Source organism: Enoplosus armatus, chromosome 2 (assembly GCF_043641665.1).
Source record: "Enoplosus armatus isolate fEnoArm2 chromosome 2, fEnoArm2.hap1, whole genome shotgun sequence".
Lineage (NCBI taxonomy): Eukaryota > Metazoa > Chordata > Actinopteri > Centrarchiformes > Enoplosidae > Enoplosus > Enoplosus armatus.
Window position 1 is genome coordinate 17,908,851 of NC_092181.1, and position 25,344 is coordinate 17,934,194.

The window sequence follows — 25,344 nt, forward strand, 5'->3', positions numbered from 1 at the left end:
AATGAGAAAATATTGTGACAAAATAACTCACATTGCCCAACCCTAGTTTGCTCTGCATAGTATATGTTATGACGTGCGCTAAAGACTGCAAGCATTGTGACAGCAGCCGACATGGACGAGAACCCTTCAGAGCTTTGACATTATAATGTATAGGCTCCTTTATAAACTGAACGAGAGGTTTAGCGAAAGCTCCTGATGCCTTCTAGACTCCTGCATGAGCATGTCAAAGTGTGTTAGGCCTGAGAAAGCCGTGGGACTCCCATGACAGGACAATCTCACAACCTGGGGCTCCTCACCTGACAGCAAAGGGCAAAGCTAACCACTTATGTTGAAAGAGATTCAGCATGCTGTGGTTTTTATACAGAGAGCCATACTTCTGAAGAGGACCGGACCAAAACATTTCATCTCATGTGACAGTATTATCAGGACACTCCTTCATGGTCAACATCTGCTTTTGGACATTTGAAGAAGAAAAAAAGCTTTGTCTTGCTCGTATTTGTTGTTTTGAAATACTTCTAATAAAGTATCCACACATTTCACTTATGTTTGGCATTCTCTCATTGTCATTGTCTTGTCTTGTTTTTAAGTTGCTTAACGTTACTCACACACACAAACTGTTCTTTGACTGCTCTCAGGCTGTTTTGTTGTCTTGCCATCTTCTAACAGAAGACTCTGCAACACTGTATTTCCAAGCAGCTCGGCAGTACTGTGCCTTAGCTTAAAGGCAGGCGGTTTGTAAACACAACATTCAAAGTTGGCCCCTCCTCCCCGGCTCGTAGCTTCCTCTTGGATGCGTGTTCTGATCTGGCACCTGGTCGCTACGAGTCCCGCCCTCACACCCTGCGAGCTGTCATTGGCTGGGGGCTAAACACCCACTGCCCAAAGGTTGATGCCCAGAAACATCCTGAACACAACAAAATAAGAAAACACAGGCAGAGGACAGGGCAGCTCCCCTCGGCTTTCCAGAGCTTTAAAGCGAGTTTCAGCTGCTGTTTTCAGTGAAAAAGCCCTAAAAGCCCACTGTACACTACCTTCTCAGCACCAAACGGCAGACAGACACAGTTTGAGACTAGCTGATCAACATAGGCGAGCATTTAGCAGCTACAGAGCCAGATATTCCCCTTAAAGGAGAATGAATATTGGACTTATTGAACATTCTGCACGTGGCCAGAAGCATGACTCCAGATGAATGATAATGTTGCTTCGTAACTGCTGGAGGTGTAAATAGGTAACTAACTCATAAATAACTCTTTGCTAACAGGTTAACCAAATAAACTTAAAAGATGATGATATGTCAATGTTGTGATCACAACTTGTTTCGGCGGCGCCCAAGAGCCAAAACTCCCTCCATTCAAAGAGTAAAACTGATATTGTGATTATATAATTGTCTAAACCTACAGTATAATATAACTCCCACATTCTCCAATGTGGTCTCCAGAAAAACAAACATTGGTAAAGTATGGTACTTTGTGACTGATGTTGAAAGTTGTTGATGACTAATGTTTGTCATTTAGCCATTACTTCGTTAATACACGGACAAAGGAAGACAATATGTATGTAAATGCTTTTTCATATTTTATGACAAAGCGACCGGCCAGCACCCACTGAAGCAACATTAACATTCAGTTGCCCCAGTGAGACTGAACACAAAAACAAAGCTAAAGCTGCACAGCTCTCTCTGCAGGGACGCAGAATGAGCCGTCATTATGGGAGCTCAGGTCGGGACGAGGCCGGGGTAGTGAATGAGATGGATAGACTTTCACAAATGTGAGCCGCTGGACAGACTCATTCCCCGACTCACCACTGTCTACTATTGATCCAAACGGCTGTTCGCAGAAACAATTATCCTCCAGTATACATGGGTCCACAATGCATGCCAGGAAGATGTTGTTAAGCACACTAACACCACTTGTTCCTGCTGTGATCACTACGTATCTACACGTACACGTACAGTATGGGTCCATTGCTGATCAAACAAATTGATCTTACAAGTTTCCTCAACAACATAAGATCCATTAATAAGTCATACAGAGTGTTTACGTAGCATTTAGTGGCATTAATCTAAGCCACTGCTGGCTATGCAGGTAGCCCTCTCGTATATGCTGACACATTTGTCACCTCCATCAAGGAGTGCTACAATATTTTATCTAATCAGTGCTGGATAATGTACTGCGCTTTCTCAGTATCTCATATAATCTTAAAAGAACACAAGTAAGCTTCTTATGTACGTGCATTAAGTCCGCTGTGTTAGCCAAAACAAGACTGGCGAGGTAGCTTCTATAGAGGACGTCTGTGATTTGTGGTCGCATTTCGACTGTCACTGAGGTCATCTTATACTCATTAATCCTGAGCCTGTGTTGGCATGATACTGAACTTGCTGGTAGAGGAGTGAGAAAATCAGTGCAGACTAAATATTTCCTATTTCAACCGGGCTGATTTATGGCGCTCTGTCTAACAAGTATGAGAGACTTCCAATGAGAGAGCATTTAATAAAATTTGATGAACATGTCAATCATAAGGCATATGACGTTATTTGAAAACCTTTAAAACAATAAAGAATTAGTAAACACTGCATGAGTGCAATTTACACATTAGCGTCAGTGTTTTTCCACATTCAGTCTTTGGCCGTCAAAAGTTTAAATGCCAGAATCATGAGCCTGATCCTTGATCTCTAAGTGATGGTTGGATGAACACCATTTTACAGGCAGCTACAACAATAACAGAGCGGCCCGGAGATGCCTGAGCCAGCTGTGCACGGGCTCAAACACAGTCTGGTTATAACAGAAGTGAATACTGAGACGGAGTCGTACATTAATGACTAGCTGAAGGGAAAGACAGTCTGATCACAAGAGAATGGACATGAAACCAGATAACGACAAAATAACAAGTTTCAAATTAGGCACAAAACTGAAAACTAGTCCACATTTGTCAGAGGAGAGAGTGCCTTTATTTTAAGGGATAAGGCTGGTAATACTCCATATTTTTCTTTAGAGCTGAAATGATTAATCGATTGACAGAAAATTAATCCGTTTTTAATGACTCAATTAATTGTCTGACTAATTTTTCAAGGAAAAATTCCAAACATGGTCTCTGGTTCCACCTTCTCCAATGTGAGAATTTTCTGCTTTTCTCTGTTTTATAACTAAATACTTTTGGATTTTGAACTGTTGGTCAGACAAAACAAGACATCTAATACAAGACGATGAGAGAGAAAATAATCAGAAAATTAATCAGTACAGAAAGTAATCCCATTAAAAAAAAACAAAATAATGATTCTACTAAAAAGTACTTTATATCCAAAGCCTGATTTACTTTTTTCCTCTGTGCCACAGACCAGCTATTTTAGGAAATTATTGAGCCTTATCTTAAATTAAACTATACATTTCTGACTCTTTGTCTTAAAGATTTACATTTTCATCAGGAGCGAATGGTAAGGAAGTCGGAAAGTTTTGACTTTGTAGACTAAGGCATTGCTTGTTTTGGTGTTTTCATGGAATAGACAATAACAAAAATACAGAATATCACCAGAGTGTTGCTAGTTTATATGCATGAACTGACTGACAACATCCTGACAGGTAGATCTGCATCCCTCTCTGATCCATGGACCTCACATCCAGAGCGGTAACTGTCAGTCAGTCTGTCAGTAGATAGATAGATAGATAGATAGATAGATGGACACACATTCATATGTTTTCTAACAACGGAGGATTTCTATCTGGGTAACGAATATGAGAGCTGTGCACACATGCATACTGAATGAAAACACACATACACAAAGTAACATAACCATACTCAGGACTGCACAACATACAGTAAAATATTCTGCATCAGCATGAAACATGTGATTATTGGGAAACCATCTGTCTGCAGCGACTTTTACATGACTGCTGTAAACTGCAGGTGTGCTATCACAAAATCTGACTTTGACCAGTGAATGAAGAAGCCATGTGGTCTTAACACAGGCACTCAGCATGTGCATGCATGTTGTACACTGCTGCAGTGCAGATACACAACTGGGTCTTGAATAAAACAGCAGCCTTATTAGCTAAGTTATCTTCTGACAGTTAAATCTCATCTCATTCTACAAAGAAATCCCATCAAACATGTTTCCTTTCTGCTTTTTCTCTCGTCGTTATTCCTCCTCTTCTCAGCATGACTGACTTCAACTTTTGTCACATCTGATTTCTACAAACACAGCAGCATATAGACTGAGGCCCACTGACTCTGAGTCAGATTTCTCATGCAGTGTAGTCACATGACAGTTTCCCAAACTCCAGCAGCCCTGGCTGTTTGTCACTTCAGCAGTGTGTGCTGAGACACACCAGGAGAGTTTGAGGCTTCCCATGGGAATATTAGTAGCTGTTAGAGTGTGAATAATAGAGTCATGATTCCCTTGGAAACTTTCCTCATGAAATCCAAGTGTGCCCAGAGGAATATTAAAAATCCTAAAATTTGCAAGACTCCAGTCTGTGAACATGACTGCAAGAAGATAATAAATTCATGTATTTTATATGTATGAATAATGCCGCATTCACACACTAAAGCGACTAGTTCACAGCAGTGTGTGCACTGTACAGGCTGACACGTTTAACTTGTAATAGAGCACATCTTAATACCCCTAAATACAGCAAAAGCAGGTACAATCCCCACACATCCAGGCCAAACAGGCCGGTCAAACTCTCCTCTCGGTCTGAGAAGCTGATTCAATGACAGACAGCTTAACGACGTGACAGCAGCCTAAACATTGGCACATTCGGCGCCAAAAAAAAAAACACACATTGACCCTCATATCTGCACTGCACATGGATCAATCGCAAGCAGCGTATCATGTGGGTGTGGACGAGCGGCATCACCACACAAATGTCATCGTGGAGCAATGAACGCCACCGTAATGACTTAAATGCACGAACAGGCCTGGAGTCAGGTTAATTCACACCGATGCCCTCTCGGAGGAAAGGGCGACAGCCTGGCATGCACGCGATTTTCCCCTGTTTTCGCAGCAGCAGCGCGGGCTCATCGCTGGACTGGACTCCCGACGTTGCATAAATTTGTTGCACAGGAGCAGCGGCGTCAATGAAGCGACCGTTGTAAACATAGCCTACACAGGACGCACGCACACACCCTGACACAAAATGTGATCGGAAGAGGGGGTTAAGAAATGCGTTTCACTCACCTCGCGATCTTCTCCCCATTTTCTTTTTTTTCCGCTCCAAAGCAAGGAACCGCTCGAGCCTTCACTGACGTCACGCAGCCCCTCTCTGCAGCAGAGAGCAGCAGGCCTGCAGAGGACGACCAGGGAGGAGAGGCAGAGAGGAGGGAGGAGAGAGGAGAGAGGCAGAGGGGAGAGAGAGAGGGAGGGAGGGAGAGAGAGAGAGAGAGAGAATGCTTGAACAGATGCAAAAACATGAATCATTAAAAAAAACACACACCCCTCCAATCTCCTGATTAAGGATACTGCACCTGTGAGTAGCTGTGGGTGTGATAGATGACAGACAGTACACATAGGAGGGACAGACAGACAGTCAGACAGACAGACAGACAGACAGACAAACAGACATTTCCCATCCATCCAGCTCAGCGTTACAAGCTGTTTAGACAATTTGGTCGTGCCAGCTGCTGCTTTGCTTTGTGAATCAATCGACATCAAGTAAAGTGGGGGATTGTGAAACATCATCCATGTGTCATGGATTTTACTATTTAGCATGCTGTCAATCATTCAACCAATATGTTTCTTCGCCAGTCTTGGTACAAAGGGGGACATGAGGAGTCGTGCAACTCATGGACCCCCAGCTGGTTTTGTTCCTGGAGGTTCTCAGCAAGATAGAAGAAAACATGGTGTTTTTTGATTCACTTAAAGTTAAACTATAAAACTTTGGCTGAGCAGCTGATGCTGTGGCCACGAGTGACGTTTACGGGATGAATATGAAGGCTAGAACGTAGCTTAACAGTAGCACAAGTAGAGAAGCATCTTCTGAATCAGTTACTACGTAATGTTAGTCACCATTAGCTCATGGTCATGAAGACCAAGCAAGGATGTAGCAGCAAAACCCCCGAGTGCAGTGAACTGAGCAAGCGTATGTTTTATTGCTTATGAATTAAACTGATTTGTAAGAGGAAGAATGTGTTATTTTGGCTTTCAAAATAGTCTTGCCCCAACATGAGCACCTTCATAAATATAATGTAGTCCATTATAATAGTCCTGTAATGAATAGTACCTTAGCTGTTCTGTTTTTGTTGTCAGTAACTATTTTGATGATCGATTTATTGTTTAAGTAATTTATCAAGGTGGTTCTGGCTTCTCCAATCTGAGGATTTTCAGCTTTCTGTTTTAAACAAGTCTGGATTACCACCTGGGCAAAGTGGGCAACTGCTTCAGAAGCCCCTTTGTTCACTGTGTGTCAGATGTGGTGACTTAACACCACTAAAGAACAATAACAACTGGGTCCTTCATTATTAAGTAGTCCTGTGGACCTGTTTTATAGAAGGGCCCTGAGCCCCGGGGCCAGGCAGTATTCCATACTGTAGTATTGGTTGTTTTTGTGGGTCTCTGTGCAAAATATAAGGAAGCTATTATCTACAGTGTGCTGACTACTTGATGGGAAAACTTGGAGGCAACAGGGACCCAACAGCAAATGTTTGCTACGGGTCGCCCCAAAGAGGTTAATCCAGCTATGGTTTCATATCATTGTTACTGAATATCTCTGGGTTTTGGACAGTTGGTCATTTGGCTCTGGAAAACTGTGATGTTCATCACTATTTTCTGCCATTTAATAGACCAAATAATTAATGGATTATCAAGAAAATAATGATCATGACAGTCGACAATGAAAGTAATTGTTTGTTGCAGCCCTAGTTGTGAGCGTGGTGTTGTACTGAGGTCAAGTATTTAGGGATTTTAATGACCTGAGAGTTTGCATCCTGTAATTATAATGTAACATAATGGGTTTTAAATTTTTTCAGATTCATATTTCTTTTTGAATAAAGTATTGAGTGTTTTTGGCCAAAAATGTACATTTGAAAGATGAAGGAATTTTATATTTCTCCATAAGAAACGTCTTGGACAGTGGAGAAGGTTTAGAAACAGGACTCATACACAGAGATAATATATTTCAACTGTTGAATTAATATAGAAAATGTGGAAAAATAACATTTTACAGAATGTTTTGAATAGCTAGTCAAAAATGTTTTAGGGTTAGGGTTAGGGTTAACATTTCTAAAATCCTAAATTGAGTACATCAACTTAAAATTTAAAAGGATTAGTCATTTCACACGTGTCTGTTTTGGTTTACCTGCTATAGATGAATAACTTTTATTATAGATTTAGTCTATTTCACAATCACTTTTCCAGCTAAAATTACTAGTTGTAGTCATAGGAACTGCAAAACCCTTGAGATACGGTATCAGCAGTGTGCTGTTTATTTCACTGTGGGTCATTGACATCACACAGTTTGAGAACACTGTGGATCTTTGAATGCAGGGTGTTAGTGTGGGGGTCATAACTCTTGCAACTAATCATACGTTAAGTTGCCGTGTGGCGACAGAAAAGAGAAAGAAATAGAAACAAGACAACACACACAACCACAAATCTGCTCCCAGTGCTTCATTCTCCAGCTTATGTTCTGGTCCCATTCGTCACAGCCCAGGGGCATTTTTTGTACCAGTGATTAAAAATAGCGGTGTATTTACAGCAACTAGTATTTGTCTTTGTCATCCACTTTATAGCATATGTCACTTTAAATTTCATTCCTGTGCCACTATGATGATATGATACAAGTTTAATCCTTGAGTTTGACCGGATGGCTCTCCTACAGACCTAGGTGTCGCTGAAGTGATGCTACTTTTAGGAATGTAATGGAACAAAACCTTAATAAAGGATGCGTAGTGTGCCTGCAAGGAAAACTGAGCTGTCATTGCAATGATTTAAATCGGTCTGAACCCACCGAGAATATTTTTATACAATGAAAGAACATGCTACAATGAAAGCAATGGTTTTTAAGGTTATGAAGTCCTAAATGTCATGTTATCTGTGTCTCTTTTGTCAGATTGGGCTCCTGTTATTGAACCCATCATCATGCAAACTGGTCCACTCGGATAACATCATACATCATTTCTCAGCTTACTAAAAGGGTGTTTTTGAATAAAGGAAGTCGTTACACCTCAACTGCTGCAGGTTTTATGGTGTATTAATGTCTGAATTAATATAAATTGAAGTGGAAGATGTTAAATGCTTCTTTATACGGTAAGATGTTCAGCTTTAACAAGATGAAGCTGGAGACCTCAGACTGAATACACAGTAGAGGTTTGATTTTATTGTAGTTTAAAAATAAATTCAGCCACAGCCAGAACGTGTGTGTGTGTGTGTGTGTGTGTGTGTGTGTGTGTGCTGCAGGATCCCCAGAAATCCCATTTAGGAGCTTAAGCACCACTTACTGGTCAAAGACGAGAAGTACACCATGTACAGACTGCCATTTGAAAATAATCTGATTGAACACATCACAGTTTAACAAGTGAAATATATAACACATATAACACTTCCCATATGACCACATTTATGACTGAAAAACAGTAACAATGGTCCGGCCAGCTCTCCGTAAAGCCGTTGGTACATGTGATGAACTGAGTGTAAGTCATCAGTTTTACTATGCAACACACTCTACTGAGGGAAATCACATGCATTCATTAATGAATCATAGAATATTGGCTTTCAAACACACACCTTTGTTTGTTAGAAAGCACTTGTTCTGCACATTTTAGATTCAGTAAGTAAACTGACATCAATTTTGCACAAAAGGAGACACAAAAAAAGAACAAACTCAAAGCTCAAATTGTCTGTCATGTCATAAATTATAATTCAGACTGAACACCTTTATCCATCCTGAATCATATTTATGAGAAGTGACAAACCAATTGCAGCATAAGACATAAAGTGACACAAATACAATGAAGTACAAGTTGTCACCCGTAACAACAGACAATAACCCTTTTCATTATGGTGTTTACATCAGGAGGCCAAATGAACTGGTAAGATACGTTCAAGACAGTAACCGTTTTTTCAGATGTAGTCTAAAGTCCTTATTCCACAGTGATGATTGAAATATAGCAACCCTGGCTTAATTTTAAAATTGCAGTTCAAAAAATCTAACCCTCTTTGTCTTCTGGTGTTTTCTAAGAATTCATTTAGTCCACTTAACTTTAGATTATTCTGAGAAAGTACACAGAACATTAAGGTGTCAAATGGGCCATAATTCATCACACTCCTGCGACTGTCAAATTATTCATGCCAAATGTCAACATTTCCCTCGCTAATTTTCTCAGTAAAACTTAGTAGGAGATCAAAGATGCAGTGGGTTCTTTATGGCCAATGACAAGCTTTTTTCACTGTGGTAAATGCAGTACTATTGTCATGCAGTTAGTAGCAAGCTGGTGTTATGGAGAGGGAATGTTTTGCTCTAAAATTATTCTTTTTAAATGTTAATGTTTATGCACAGGAAACACACACACACACACACACAAATCTGACACTGTTTTGTTGTAGAAATTGTCACAGAGTCAAAACATTGGCATTTTGAAAATCCTCAGAAATATATATATATATTAAATGCAGAAAGTCTTATTTATGTATTTCTTTATTTATTTATGTGATTAATCAAGTCATCTGTCAGTCTTGTTATTTATAATGTTCTCAACTAATGTCAGGTTGGGGGGGGGGGGGGGGGGGGGGGGACGAGCCACAGCTGGTCAACACAGTATTACCCCAATAACCTTTGTTTAGCTAACATGCAAGGTCAATACGGCACATAATAATAATAATAATAATTGTAATACAAGTTCATTAACAATGATCAAGCTGAATCAAACCCATACCTGAAAACAGGATGAACCCATTCCGCAGTGCTTTATAGTCATTTTTTTTGTTAATTTGAAATGTAATTTCAGAAACCTGGTTATGTTCAAGCCTACTTTGGTGACATTGAGAGTACTCTCCATGGATACCACAACAGTGTAAGTGCTGATTTTCATATATACCATTAATATTTAAATCAACTAGACAATAACACAATCACAGGTGTTTCAGACAGCCATACCGTCTGCTATATCCTTGAGATTTTCATGCATTTCACAGTAACAGCTGACACCTTCAGGCTGTTTCTAAAAAATATAACCCTTTTCATGATTTAAAAAAAAAAAAAAAGAAAAAGTAAAAACCCAAACCTGTTACATCAATCTCTACCCCTCTACGCCCTCTACATGCTGCACTCATCCAGTCATGACAGGGAAAGACTGACACACAAAAGCTTAAAAACTCTCTCCCTCAGGAGATTTTGATAGGATGAATATGATGCTGGGCCGTTTTCTCGTTCTCACGTCAAAAACCGTGGCAAATTTAGACCGAACACCTTTATCCATCCCTCCTTATTCATATTTATGAGAAGTGACTGACAAACTCATTGTGTGGTAATTACAGTGTGGTGAACCTTCATTGTCTTTAGATTGGTAGAGACTGAGACATGCTGTGCTTTGGCTTGCTGCACTAATGCAAACCTCTTCCATGTAGATATTATTAGTCACTGTTTGCTTAGCAACCACAACACATGTCTGACATTTTTGTACAATGAAAATGTTTTGCCCAGAGTTTATTTTATTTTGGCTGCGAGGATTGAAAAAAAAGGGTGAAAAGGAGAGGAAGACTGAAAGGACATAGGCAAAGTCTGTTATTATCATTATTATTTATGACGCTAGACATTACGTATGTTGAAGTTATTTAACACTTATATTCTTAAGTGATGTGAACGTCATATGTGAAATCAATGGAAGAGACAGACATCTAGAAGCAACTGTGGTGATCACCTGTTTAATTCAACATAAAGGAAGGCCTATAATCTTATTTTTGGGATAATACTTACCCCTAGTTATAGTCATTATCATATTCTCAGAAGCCTGTCTATCTGACCTTAAGATCAATTTAATTCAATAGGTCATGTTGGACTAAATAACCCACTCTTAAACACATCAATAAGCCATGGCTGTAGGGTGTAGCAACAACAATATGTCAAGAAAAAAAGAGAGAGAGAGAGCAGTTAAAGCTTTGAACAGCAGGGGGCACCAGTAATATGCAAGGGTTAACTGATGGACATTACAACAGTTACTGAGAGAAATATTACAGTACTTTTTAGTCATCAGAACAAGATCAAATCAAATATTAGAAATGTCTGTAACTGTCTTGATGGATGGTTGTTACCTTGTTGTCAGCCTGCCAGCCTTGTCCTCATTTCTAAAACCAGACCTACATAATGCTCAAAAATGATTATCTGAACAGTGTAATATGTATATAAAGGATTTGATTGCCATCAAATCTTCTGTAAACATTATATTTCACAAAGCTATATGCTCCCTGATCACAGACCACACACAGTGCAAAATGAGCAAAATCCTCAAAAGGATGAGGAATTCTTGCTACATCAGTATGTCAAATGGGCTTCTGCCGTCTGTCAACACAAGAGAACAACATACAAGCCGGTGGGAGCTCAGCCAACATCAATATATTACCTCAAGTGCCAATTTTACTCATTAAAGGGATAAAATGTGATGAAACTGCTGGCTAACAGCTTGAAAATCATTATCACACTCAATGCACAACAATGTAACTCAAACTTAAGTGTACAATTTATCATCAGGCAGTCCAGCTATGAAAAAGAGTGTGTGTGCACAGACAATCTGGGGCGAGAGGCCGAATAACGGGTTAATATAAAACATTTGGAAATCACTTGAAGATGTATTCAATTAATTTTGGCAAACCGTGCTGCTGTTACTTACTGTTGGCACTTAACAAATGTATCAGTATTCTGCAGAAATGTTGTGAACTACAAAGCCAGCTGAGGAATTATCATCTCATCTCTCCGCTTACACAAATGTAGGTTTTAAGTTTTCTTCAATGGTTTGGTCTAAGGGTCATTTTAAATAGTTTCTACGTGTTGCAGACACTGCCAGCTTTCATTTTCACTAAAACATCAAAACTGGAAATGGCTTTTAATTGAAATTAAAATGCAATACACATCCAAACATGAGCAAATCTAAAAGTTTACAATGTGGAGTTGTGATTTGTTCCGTAAGTAGCCAGAAAATGCATACTGACACACCAACCAAAATGCTCTATTTAACACATACATATAAAAGTGCATACAGCCACAACATTGTCATTTTAATGAGTGCAATGTATGACTCATATCTGTACAGGAAGGACTATATGGAGTATATTAATCCTGAAAACTGAGATATAATGATGAGCAGAGGCTTTTGTGTTGCAGGCAGCCCGGTGTGTGTGTAGCCATTGTTGAAATTATTTCTGAATGGAAACTGATCTTGCTGACTGCAAACACATAAATGTCCCAATATAGTAATGCACGGGTCTTATAGCAAAACCCCATGTATCACAATGACAACGATTATCCAGATCTCTGCATTCTTAGCTTGAGCCATGGATGTTGCCATAGTAACACGAGTATGTCTTATCAAGTACGGCCCTTGTGATTTTTCACTGCAACTTATTTAGGCTGTTCACTGTAGGTATGACAACAGGCTATTGAGTTGTTGCATTCATTTCCATGTTAATGGAGTTAACAGCCATTGTGTGTTAGCTTAACCTTTGATCTTGCCTTGTCAAATTGTTGTCAGCTAATATTAAATTAGGCTAGTAATAGAGGCTTTTTATGTAAATGATGGAAAATGCTTCAAACCTATAAATAGGCATAATTCAGCTGAGAGCTAATATGATGGTCTCTGTGATATCAAAACATTTTTGCTTCGCTTTAATTATTAGATTGTGAAAAAAGCTATTATGATACATAGTCAGAGGTGCTGATGTTGAATGTTAATCTTATTCATCATAATCACAGTTTGTTTTGGATTTAATACTATGATGGCTCAGCATGCATAAAGCAGATTTATGCTGTTTTGATGCTGAAGAAGCTAAAACACTAGAGGTCCTGATTTCACATCATTTCCACCAAATGCTCTGTAAATATGAGTGAAACCAGTGACTTAAAGCCCCATGTCACCAGTCTGGAGAAACACATTAATCCCTGCAGCATTTTGCTTGTATAGCATAACCACAAAGTGCAGATTTTATTTGAACTTGGTAGTCACTTTGTAGCTTCAACTCGTCACACACTTGCGCTTCCTCCCTCGATGAAAATAATGAGGCTGTTTGATGTGAGACCACTATGGGCCGTAATGAGAGGAGTAGACTGTTCAGGACACATGAAAGCTCTTCAGTCCATTTGGACCATGAGCGGCCATTACGGCGCAGGACCGAGACACCATGGAGGTCTGCTGACTTTATGAAGGGGTACAGGATTTAATGATGGAGGCAACAGCTAAATCTGTCACCCTTTTAACTTCTCGTGGAAGGAGGGAGAAAATATTTCAGAGGTGTTAAACACAGGGAGACCTACAACATTCAAGGGCCATATGAACAGAAAACACGGTCACATTAAAAATGACTGCGTACCGCACAGGTGCTGCAGGAGATCACAAATGAAGAGAATCTGCTACATAAATTAAAGTCCTTGATTGTACCAGCTCTGCGACTGTTTAAGTGATTGTTCAACTTCAATCATACTTCTGTATTCGTTCATAATGATAATTTCTTTGAGGGTTATTCTTTGTTAGAAAAAATACAATTTTCGCGACCCGCAAAGTGATGAGTCCATAAATTATCTTTTTCTCGTCCAGAGGCAGGAAGCAGCACATCTACCTCTCATCATATCAATCTCTTCCTCCTTCACAAAACGCCACTGTCAGTGGTGCCAGAAGAGACACAAACACAGAAAGTGGATGAGTAGGAGGAAGGAGAAGCTGATGGTGATGGAAGGATCAGCATCTCTTCATTTATCTGCAGGACGATAGAGGAAGAGCCCCAGCTGAGATGGGGTTAATATTTCTCCAGACTAAGTTCTGGGGAACATTGTGATTTGTCACCTCAGTAGTAAGCCCAAGTGCTAAGAGTCTAGTTAATGGTTAGACACAGCATCCTGCCACCAGGCACCATTTTGGCTCCATAACAAAGGAAGGCCTGCCTCAGCCGCAGAGCACTGTGGAGGACCGGGAGACCCTGTCACTATCTGTCTCCCCAAAGATGGCAGTTCCTGATTAGTTAATAGTTAACAGACATGTGGATGCATCAATCTTGAGGAGTGACAAGGACTTTAAATGCACAAATACACAGACGGTAGGAGCCCAATGCTGATGCTGTAAACATATCTTGTTAACAGGAAGCGGACCCTATGCCGCCACAGCATTGAGTGACAGGATCACAGATGACTAACAACAACAGAGCAGACTCTTTTTTCCCCTCTTCTCACTCTCATTAAGCATTTGTGCTGCTAATTTTTTCAAAGCTGAATGGAGCATTATACCCTTTATTTATGCAGTAATGCCTCAATTGGAGGATTGTGAAAGTATTCATACATATCTCCATACACGTATTTTATATATTTTTGTATTATTTTATTTCCTTCTCTGGTGTGCCGCAATATAAATCACAATTTTTCCATTTTCAGTTATACCTGGCCATAACATACTCTCCAAAGCTACAAAAGCAATTACAAAAACTACAACCTAAATCACATTGTTAATTCACATGGTGATTGCTTACAACATAAGACAAGAGACTTGGGGGCCTGCAGTGAGAGAAAGTGTTTTGATTTTTAAATGTGTACTGCTGATCTGACTCATACATATGAAAGCCCCCATTTAAAGCGGCAAGAATCACAGGAGGGGAACAAAACACGTCTCTTTAGGTTTCCAACACTCTACAGGTTTGAGATCAGAGACAGCTTCTGTCTGATATATGGCCGGGGCTTTTAGGCTTGGGAAACATACTGTACTGTATACGCCCCTGTGTGACCCCAGCATGGCTCCTATACACTCAGACAGGGAGAGACGTCACTCTCAGTGCACCCCCCCCCCCCGTGAAAGTGACAGTCCATCACCAGCTAAAAGCCACTGGGGGGGCAGAACCAGCCATTATGCACTACTGAGGGGGAACAGTGAGGAATAAGGAGGGGAGGGGACCGTGTGACGCTACAGCTTTGCTATGCTACTAACCAGAGGGGGGTAAGTGGTGGAAGAAGTATTCAGATCCTATACTTAAGTAGAAGTAGTCATACAACAATGTAAAAATACTCCATTAGAAGTCTTACAAATACTAATCTGCAAAGTAACAGTAGCTGTCAAATTAACACATTGGAGTAAAAAGCACAGTATTTTTCTCTGAAAATAGTACTTGAGAAAATATCTGTAGTTACTTCCTACCAACAGGGCTGACTGAAGAATAGCGTATGTTCAGTTTGTGCTCAGCAGTGTTACTGACCCACAAGGAAACCAGTAGTGAAAAGTTGAGTATTATATCTACTTTATGTTGCCTTATACTTACCACAACATTTCAGAGGGGAATATTTACTTCACTACATTTTTCTGACAGCTATAGTTAGTAGTCACATTGCAGACTCTTAATAATAATATAATTGTGTGGATATTGGAGAATAAATAATACATAAAAAGACTGGAGGCTGGCCAGTCTGTCAGTCCTGAGATGGACTTAAGATATATATATTTAAATCTACAGCAGTAACTGAAACTCATAGAACATATTAGAACAGAACAGGATACACTAGAATAGAGCAGAACATAATAGAATAGAACAGAGGAGAACAGAAGAGAACAGAACAGAATAGAATCGAGGGTCGAAGGACAGATGGTGTTGTATTCTGTACAGATTGTACAGACTGAACAAAATATAATAGATTAAAATGGAGCAGAAGAGAACAGAACGCAATAAAATAGAATAAAATACAATACAACAGAATAGAATAAAAAGAATAAAACAAAACAGAATACAATCGAACAGAAAACCACAAAATAGAATAGAACAGTACAGAACAGAGTAGCACAATAAGAAACAGAATAGAATAGAATAGAATAGAATAGATCTCCTAATGTTAAAATAAAACACAAAACACACTTAGACATAAAGTAAGGAATCTCAGACCTTTGTCAAACAACCATTGTCTGATTCCATCTGTATGATTTAGGTCACTCATGTTCCTGTACAGAATATAATGAGGCTCTGCGTTTTCTGCTATTCTTTACTAATGGCTCCAAATTCACAGCTATCAGAGTTCAGCGGGCATTGAAACAACTGTTGCGGGAGAGAAAGCAGAGCTGCTAATGCTGAAGTAGCTACATTTTGCATACATTTCATGGAGCTCCAAAGAGCGGTGCTTGATTTGGACGGTTAATTTAGATGCAGAATACATACTGTAGTTGGCGTTGAGGCTGGTGTGCACATGCAAATCATCGCCCTGCTTGACGGGAGGGTGCACTGTGTGAGCTGAGCATGATCAGCCCACTCATTTTTATACTACTAGTCTTTATGTCCCAGCCCTGCCTCCTCTCCCAGTCTCTGATTCCATCTTGGCAATGACAGACATGCATACACACACACACACACATAAACACACACATACTAATACACTTCACGTACACCCTCAATCGGCCTCCCTCACTCACTTCTTTCTCTCTCTGAAACACACATGCGCACACATTTCCTCAGACTTCGACACATTCTCTTTGCTTCTCTATGGGTGAGCCATCATTATCTAGAGAGAGTGCCAGGGTTTGGCCACAGTATGCCTCCTTCCCAGCGTTGAACTGAACAGCCGAGACATAGGCTGGTGGTAGTGACACAGCTGTCACAGACATGCCTCATTACTGCTGTTGCAAATGTCAAAGCACTAAAGTAATCACTCACAGCTCTACTGGACACATGGTCATACTGTAATTTATTTTATGGGAAGAGAGGTTAACAGTTGTGTGTATATGGTGAAGGTATACAGATGAGTAGATTTTTACACATTTCTTTTGCTTGGTATACTTTGCGTGATGGCTGCATACTAATGTGACAGCAGGTTTCTAGATATTTGCAACAAGTAATAGCATGATAGACATTTTTTCTTTTTTACACAAGCACAAACTTCCTTCAGAGTCATTACTGTCAATCCGGGATGCTTCCAGCTATGTCGCTCTCATGGAGTTGATGATATATATGCACCTGAAGCTTGCTTCCCCCACAGACATCAAAGTATTTGTGCTGGCCATTTCATTGTTAACAGGTGATTCCCAGCTTTGTTCCTACAACAAAGTGATGAGAGCATAGGTGTTTTTTTTTGTTTTGTTTTGACATACATCATGAGTGATTTGACTGATCATTCACTGTTAGAGGAAGCTGTAGTGCTCTGCCACCGGCTGATCGGGTTAATGGTTAACATTTCATCCTGTTGTCACTACAAGCTGCTGTCACAGCCGTCCAAACTATCCAGGACCTCAGTCAGTGTGGCATTGTTATCACTTGTTATATACGTTGCCTTGTGGTGTGAGTTATTTGAAGTCTCTGCTATTTGAAAAATGGTCAGAAGAAATATCAAGCAAACCAAAAGTGAGAGCATATTGTGTTATTAAGCGCACTTACCAAACCCGAGCAATATGTCATCCTTAACTAGAGCAGAGCTCGGAGGTCTATTTGTGCTCGGTTAAGATCTGGCATTCTGCTCTTGGCTGTGGAAACTTTGGATTTTGGATGAGGGATATTTTACATTCTACTGTCCCTTTTAACTTTTTCCTGAAAATGTTTGATATGACAGATTCATTTACATACAAGACATTTGTCATAGCTCTGTTTTTGTTAAACGCTCACTCTCAACATATGAGAGCAGTGTATATTTAAGTTATAGCTGATATAATGTGTTGCTTCTTTTTGTTCTGCCTTGCCTCTAAATGTAGTATCTTGTAAGCCCACGTGGGCGGGGCACCTTTAGGTGTATGACACTTGAATAATAAATATTCATTCATTTGTTATGGAAGGAGGGGGAGAGAGGCTTATCAGGTCTGTTTGCTTGTAAGAACATGAGCAGGTTGTTTTGATGGAAAACGCGATGGCATTTCCTTTTTTTCTTGAAACTCAATTTGTCTTTTATAAATTCATCTTACAACTGCAATAACTGTTTTTTTGGGAACTTGGAGGTGGCGGACACAAGCTGTGAACACAACACTGACATTTTATCATCTTATAAACAGTTGCTTATTTACTCAGCCAGCAGATACAGAGCAACATTAGCATTCATTTGTTGCCATGTTTCTGGCAACCTGATGAATGCAAGTCCAATATTCAACGTCCCTTCAGCTCGTTTTGTGGTCTCCAACAACTCTTGGGAGAAATATTTGGCTCACCAGCTAGTTGCTAACTTTGTCTGTCTGCTGTTTGGTGCTGGGCAGGTAGTGCACTGTGGGCTTTTAGAACTTTTTGCCAAAAACAGAACCAAACCAATAAAGTTGAAAGATGCTACAAGGCTCCGCAGAGCTGAGCGGAACCACAGAACCAAGTAATAATTCTCTGTGGGTTCATCACTACAAGCATCCCCTGTACACATTACAAAAAGTCATTTGATTTTAGCAGTTTTAAATTATTATTATTTATGATTATGATGTTGCTGCACCCTGTTCCTATACCAACCTACACACTGGGGATTTCAGACCAACAGGTTAAAAAGAAAATAATATATGGCAACAAAGCTGTTAGTATGGACTGAAAAGAATTTTTCTATTGTCCAGATTCCTGGAGGTTTCTTCAGTATACACACTGCTGCAACACAGTGCTGCTGCAGTATTGTACAGGTTCAAACCTGAAATGGTCCAAGGGCAGCTATAAATTTTCCTCAGTGACTGAATGGCTATGAAGTCATTCGGCTAGCTAGGATATGTCCACCGCTTTCCATTCACTTTATGTGCAGCATATACTGCAAGTCCTTTGAAGTAGTTACCATAGAGATGTTGTGCCCAGGACAAACGTGCTAGGCTGGATTCCTTGACCCTGGAGTTGATGAAGTTTATAAAAGGAGCAAGGACTAAGTTCTTTTCTCAGTCTTGTGTTTCACCTGATCAGTAATACAAATGAAAAATTTGGGAGCCAGAACAATGGAAAGAATTAGGCACTTGGCAATGTTTGCATAACGAGCTCCTTCTCGTCGCAATGGTTCTCTTCTTTTTAATCACCTGCACTCTCCAGACCACCTACACCCTTCTTCATGATCAGATACAGGACCGACAAGCTGATGTATGATCCGAGGAATTAATCTGCTAAGCCTGATTGCCATTACTGCCATGCGATTATGCACCTTGATTACTGAGCCCACCCCAAGGACCATGACGTGCCCCGTTGCACATTTTAAAGGTGCGCATAAAATTATGTGGTGATTACCCCACAATAGATCAATCCACAAGCGAATGAGACTGTGTGGCCATATAGACCGTCTCAAGTAGGACTGTGATTATTAATAGGTACTTGAGGTGACCTGATACCTGAAGCTTGAACCGCTGAAACTGCCTCAGATCCTTCATATAAGCAAATAAATTCATTTTCATACATTCTGAAAGTCATTATTGGATTATTGTTGTAGAGGTAGAATTGTTTTGAGTTCAAGCATGGATAAAAAGGATGTTGGGCTCTTCAGGGACGACTGGGGCTGCACTTGTCCCTCTTCAGATAGACTTCAGGCGTTTAATGGCAGCACAGACGTGGATGTGCTTGACACTGAGGAGGGTGGCATGCTCCAGTTATCAGCCTATATAACATACATCTACTGGAGGTCACCATTTGCTTGTGTATGATGCAAAAGAAATTAAAAAATAGATTATGCAGGAGAAAAAAAACAAACTTTTGTGTGCCAATCAGAGGAAAGAGAAAGCTTACAAGTAATGAACATGTAAGTACATATCATTCTGCAGTGACACTTATCCTCAGAATTTGGGCCCCTCTAATCCTTCACTGTCATTTTTAAGGATTTTTTTATTTAATCCTGAGCCAAAGTACTCATTTGGTACAGCAGATAAATAGTCCCATTGACTTATCCAGAAGCAATCCTACATCAAGCGATTAATTGGATGAGACAATGAAGAAGTGAAATCACATCTTTTCATGGTTTTCTCCCCGGTTACATATGGAATATGTTAGTCACACAGAGACATTACCTCGGATAAACCCCCCCATGCAACAGTCCTAATGTTAACATATTTGCATTAGTAATATCCTGGCAAGGATTTAATGGACTTGATGTGCTACCATTCACAGGTCCACGTTCTGAGAAAGGATGGTTCTCAGTGGTGGTCATGTGCCCTCCCTGCACAATTACCTAATGGCTTCAGCAATTACGCACATCTACGGGAGTAAAAAAACATAAATGTCAGTCAGTGGGAAAGAACTGATTTATGTCTTTTGTCTCCATCAAAGCACGAGTTTGGAAGGTTTATGACACTGCAAACGTATAACGATAAAGACGACACAGCTAAAAACAGTACGCACATGCTGTAGATATATCAAGGGCCATTTACAGTATGCAAATGTGAATTTGAGCTTCCAAATGCACAAATGCAGAAATTCCATCACTGGCCAGAGTTCAATAACTCTTCAGTCTTCAAGTGTCTGGATAATGGTCACTGTGACTGCACATCACTGCAATTCAAAACCTCAACTATCCAACACTGGACAATGTTTGCCACTAAAACAACATGGATAAGGGAGTGCATGTTGATGCTGGTTGGGCCCAGAGCTATTGTAAGAGATGATGAGTGATGGACAGGAGAGGACGGGTACATACTATTCACAGGGCTCCATGTGGCAGCTTGCATTTTCACACTGGTACAGTATGTTTGTCAGCTACAGACAACGCAGGCACTTACGCACTGTCGTGGGCAAGCAAAGTAGCGTTCTGCCAGCCGACTGCGTCACAGGGGCACATGCATGTCCTACGTACCACTGCGGAGTCCCTGATAATACATGCCTGCATGGTTCGCAATGACAGCTTGTGAGATCTTGGCATCCTAGAAAGAAGCACAGAGCACAAAGCCTCCCATTTTAAGTATGGACGCAACACTCTACTCCCCAAAATCCCTTGCATGCACACTTTGCACTATAAATGACATGTCATAGTTGCTTACCTTAAACAGTGCTTGCACTATGCTTAAAGTGTTGGGAATTTTACCACTCACATGAGAATGCAGTGCCATTTGGGTCTGTTCTTTATAGTGATGTACACATTTTATTGCTTTGAAAAAAATGCCCTCACTATCACAAAAAGAAGCAATGGCTTGCGCCACTCTTTTTTCTTTCTCTCTTTTTTTATTCTAATAGCGAGACTTCGAGGCACAGAGACCATTAACTGCATTTACAAGAATGCACAGGCAGATTTGACAAGAGGAGACTTCAGCACCACCATTCTTTGAGAGAGAGAAATACATAATAATAGATCATAATCGCGTTCGGCAATTGAGTGGAAATTAATATCCTTTTATTGCAAAAATGGATGAGTGAATGAACAAAGGAATGAATGAACTGAGAGGATTAGATCATGTCATTGACATGGCAAGAAAATGTCCTGTTTAACAGGTTTCCTGTAGAGATTACCACGGCGCCCATGGCGTTCATCTCTACATTTACAACGTGAGAAAAGTGATCTTTGAAGTCGGGAGGGATTCAGAATCACAGCACTGAGTAATACAGTATTCACTTTAGTGTGCTTGAGTCAAAAGCCTTGGGAGTCACAGGGAAGAACTGTGATGGCTTATGTTACGGCTACAGCGTGGTGCCACAGGGGGACTGTCAAAATGTATATTGTGGGTAGAGATACACTCATCTGAACACTCCAATGGGGGTCCCAACACTGTATGAAACAGACTGGGCAAAGTGAGAAAGGGAAAATAGTCACTGAGATCATTCTAAACCATGCACAAGAAACTTGCTGCTTCCAGAAAATGTTTATTTTGTTCATAAACTTTTCATAAAAATAACAACATCAATATTAATTTAAAGTATTGTAGAAACTGTATATGTACAAAATCTTTACTTGAACAGTTAATATAACTTAAGGCGAGTTAAATTACTTTTTTGCAGTACCCTGTTGGTGACAATTTCACCAAACTCTCAACATTGTTTTTTTTTTTTTGTTTGTTTTTTTTTTTTGCTAAAGTGAACATTTCAGCATACAGTATCTCCAGCAAAAGATACCAGGAGTCAAAACCCTTTCATCACCAAGGTAAAGTCCACAGAAACTCGCAGCAATGTGTGCTACCTGATTACTCAAAAGCAATGTTTATATGATTTGCTAGTCATGTCTAGCTTGATTAAACATACTTCTGTACATACTGTAAAATCATTTTTGTTTAAAAGCCGTACCACAACTAGTTAACATACTGGTCCCTTTTAAATCTAGATCAGCAGTTCAATTAAATAACTCTTATCATACCAACAATGGGATGAAGTGCGAAAATGTTTCTGATATCAAATTGTAACATTTAAAATATTGTGTTACTAAACAATAGCCCTCGAAAACCAAGACATTATTAATGATTTAGAATACATTTCACCTTGATAAATGACGTTCAAATGTGATAAATGTAAAATATACAGTTAGCTATAAAAATACAAAGAAGTACAGTAATACAAATATATTTATTTCCCATTTATGATATATCTTTCACAATTGTAATAATCCAAACAATTGTAACACAACACAAAGACCAATGACAAAAAACACTGACAGCCAAATGATAAGAAGTTAAACAAACACTAAATTTGATCAAAGATGGACAGCTTTATGGTCAAAGCCATAAATATGTTAGCCTACATTCATGTCAATAACCCTCACTAGGGAGTGAAGGAGTACCTTGACAGTGGTTGATATTCCAGTTAAAGGAAAAAAAATAAAACACTGACATAAACATGCATTTTAAGAAACATAGTCCAAACCATTGCTCTAAGAATGCTAAAAGCAGAAAATAAGAATCTTAAATGGAGATATTAATAATCTGTAAGTGCAATCCATCCAGGCTCAGAGGCGGTGGAGGTTGGAGCTGTCCAGATGAAGAGGTGCTGAACAGCAGTCATGCAATGCCGCAGCAGAGAGGTTTGGCCCTGCTGACAGTAACAGCAACAAGTCACTGTTGATCTGTTTACCGACTTTTTTTCAACGTATGCATCTTTGCATAAAGTCAGCAGCATCAGCAGCAGGCAATAAGGCCGAAGCAGACCTCTCTCTCCCTTTCTGCTCCTCTAAAACTGCAATATTCGCAAAACCTCTTGCGTCAGGCATTGGCTTGCCAGTCAACCCAACTCAGACATCAACTTGTAGTCAGCTGGCTTATCTTCCAAGACGGAAAGATCCTAATAGTGTATGTCTGGACGCATAGCTTTGTCTTCAAATTCCCTCGGGAAGAGTGAATGGCCACGCGCTGGCGGTCACCTGTGGCTTTATTTCCATTTTCTCCTTTTGTTTCAGGTGTACGCGTCCGTGCCGTTTCCTCTCGTCGCTCCGGGCGAACCGTTTGCCGCAGACGTCGCAGGAAAACGGCTTCTCTCCGGTGTGAGTCCTGGTGTGGGTGGTAAGGTGATCGCTACGGCTGAAACTGCGCAAACAGATGCGGCACTGGAAAGGTTTGTGGCCCGTGTGGATGCGGATGTGCCGGTTGAGCTCATCCGAGCGAGAGAAGCGCCGGTCGCAGCTCTCCATGGGGCAGGCGAAGGGTTTCTCTTTGGCTGGGCCGTGAGAGGCCGCGGGGCTCTTTCTGGCCCTGGGGGGCTTCGTCGCACGGGTGGTGTAACTTTGGGCAAACGAATCTGGCAACAAGGAAGAGTACAGGATGGAGTCTATGGTGCTCGGCAAAGCTGGTGATGTGTATAAGGAATCACACTGATTAGATGGCTGTGGGGGTTCAGGGAAGGGTTTCAGGTTAGAGGAGAGGCCCATCGGAGGTGGTGGGAGGTAATTATTGTACAGGGGGCTGGAGTAGCTCTGAGAACAGGTGTCAGAGAAACACGGTTCCTGCTTGATACCTCCCTCCACTTTAAACTCCATCTCTGGGTTGGGACAAATTTGGGGAAACGTGTCTAAAAGTTCCTTAACATCCATTTGCTGGTCAGGGGGGAAATCGCTTGACATCGGGAAGGTTTCTGTCTGGAAACTCGTCTCCAAACAGTCAGACTTGTTAAATGCCCCCCACTCGTAGCAGCTGCTTTCAAACTCATTCTTGACCACGACAGGGAAAGAAGCGGCCTCTGACTTTGGTTCATCCTTCTTCTGGTTTGGAGCTCGGGAGGAGCCGAAGCTCAGCTGGGAAGTGGACGGGTCTTGGGCCTGGCTGCCGGCCTGATCATCAGCATACCTCGGGCACGTCTGATCCGGAGAGTATACCGGGGGGGAAGGTCCGGAGCAGGTGTAGGGTTGCCTCTTGACGCCGGGGTCTCCAAAATTGCCATTGCTGCTGTCCATCGGCGCAGGCGATGGATAAGTTCCCCGACTGCTGCCGCTCTGTTGCACTTCTGAAAGTGGCAGTGTAGATATACCCACGATCTCAGTGATCATATTGAGAAGTGTTTCGGTGCTGCACGGCGCTCCCTGAGATGCCTCAACATAGAAACTGCCAGAGTAGGCGAGCGAGGAGGGGGTGTAGGTGTCTTTTGGGCACTCGCAGGGGTTAAAAGCAAATTCCGAGTTGGAGGCTTCGGTTTTGAGGGTGGCAGGGGCTCCTTCTGTCAAATTAGAATGAGAGAAAACTTTGTCACCGCGAGTGTTTTATATTTGAGAATCAGAGCAAATCAAACGAGGAGGAAAATCAGCGTTACATAAACATTCATGCGTATTTTGGCACAGGAATGGGTTGATGAGATGCCTTGATATACACGACTGCTCGAAAAGAGTTATCTATTCCCCGTGGTGCTCACATTTAACACATTTCAGTCCTCATGCATGCACATTTTAATCGACTGTGCAAAGATGCGAACTCACCGTGGCCAAACTGGGCAGGTACCCCCCGCTCTGCATCGACATACACCTCCTGGTTGTCTTTCCGCACGCTGTTTTCCATTCCCAGGGAAGAACTGTTGCAATTCTCAAACTGAGGGTAAAAAGAATCTTTCGCATTCAAATCCATATTGTTCAACATAATGATGCACTTAGAAGTCCGTCTCTCCCAGGGAAAAAGGTAAAAGGGGAAAATGTAAAACAAATTATGCAGATGACTGTTTTCTTTCCACACCCCTTTTGATGGTTTTCAACAAATGATCCAAAGAGGTCTGTGTCAAAAGGTGTAAAACGCAATTAAAGGTATTCCTTTTCGTCTCTGCTCCTCGGTAGGTATTTGCTTGCTGTGGATTTCACATCAGCGACTTCCCCTCTCTCTCCTTATATACACTTTGGCAGCTCCCTCGGCCCTCCTCCCCATTCATCAGCTCCAGTGAGA

General features: G+C 40.8%; 1 protein-coding gene across 1 annotated transcript; it reads right to left on the reverse strand.

Annotated features, from left to right (window-relative positions):
- Nucleotides 1-23,303: 23,303 nt before the first annotated feature.
- On the reverse strand, nt 23,304-25,047 carry LOC139302680 (early growth response protein 1-B). Its single transcript, XM_070926389.1, has 2 exons — nt 24,891-25,047; nt 23,304-24,634 (listed from the first exon to the last, which is right to left on the reverse strand). Exons 1-2 carry the CDS (start codon nt 25,045-25,047, stop codon nt 23,304-23,306), a joined length of 1,488 nt encoding a protein of 495 aa, XP_070782490.1.
- Nucleotides 25,048-25,344: the final 297 nt, after the last annotated feature.

Bases quoted from the DNA above. Each gene is read 5' to 3' on its own strand.
- LOC139302680 (XM_070926389.1), bottom strand. From the start codon at position 25,047: ATGTTGAACAATATGGATTTGAATGCGAAAGATTCTTTTTACCCTCAG. The intron at 24,635-24,890 runs GTGAGTTCGCAT...CTAATTTGACAG, and splicing joins ACCTGCCCAGTTTGGCCACG to AAGGAGCCCCTGCCACCCTC.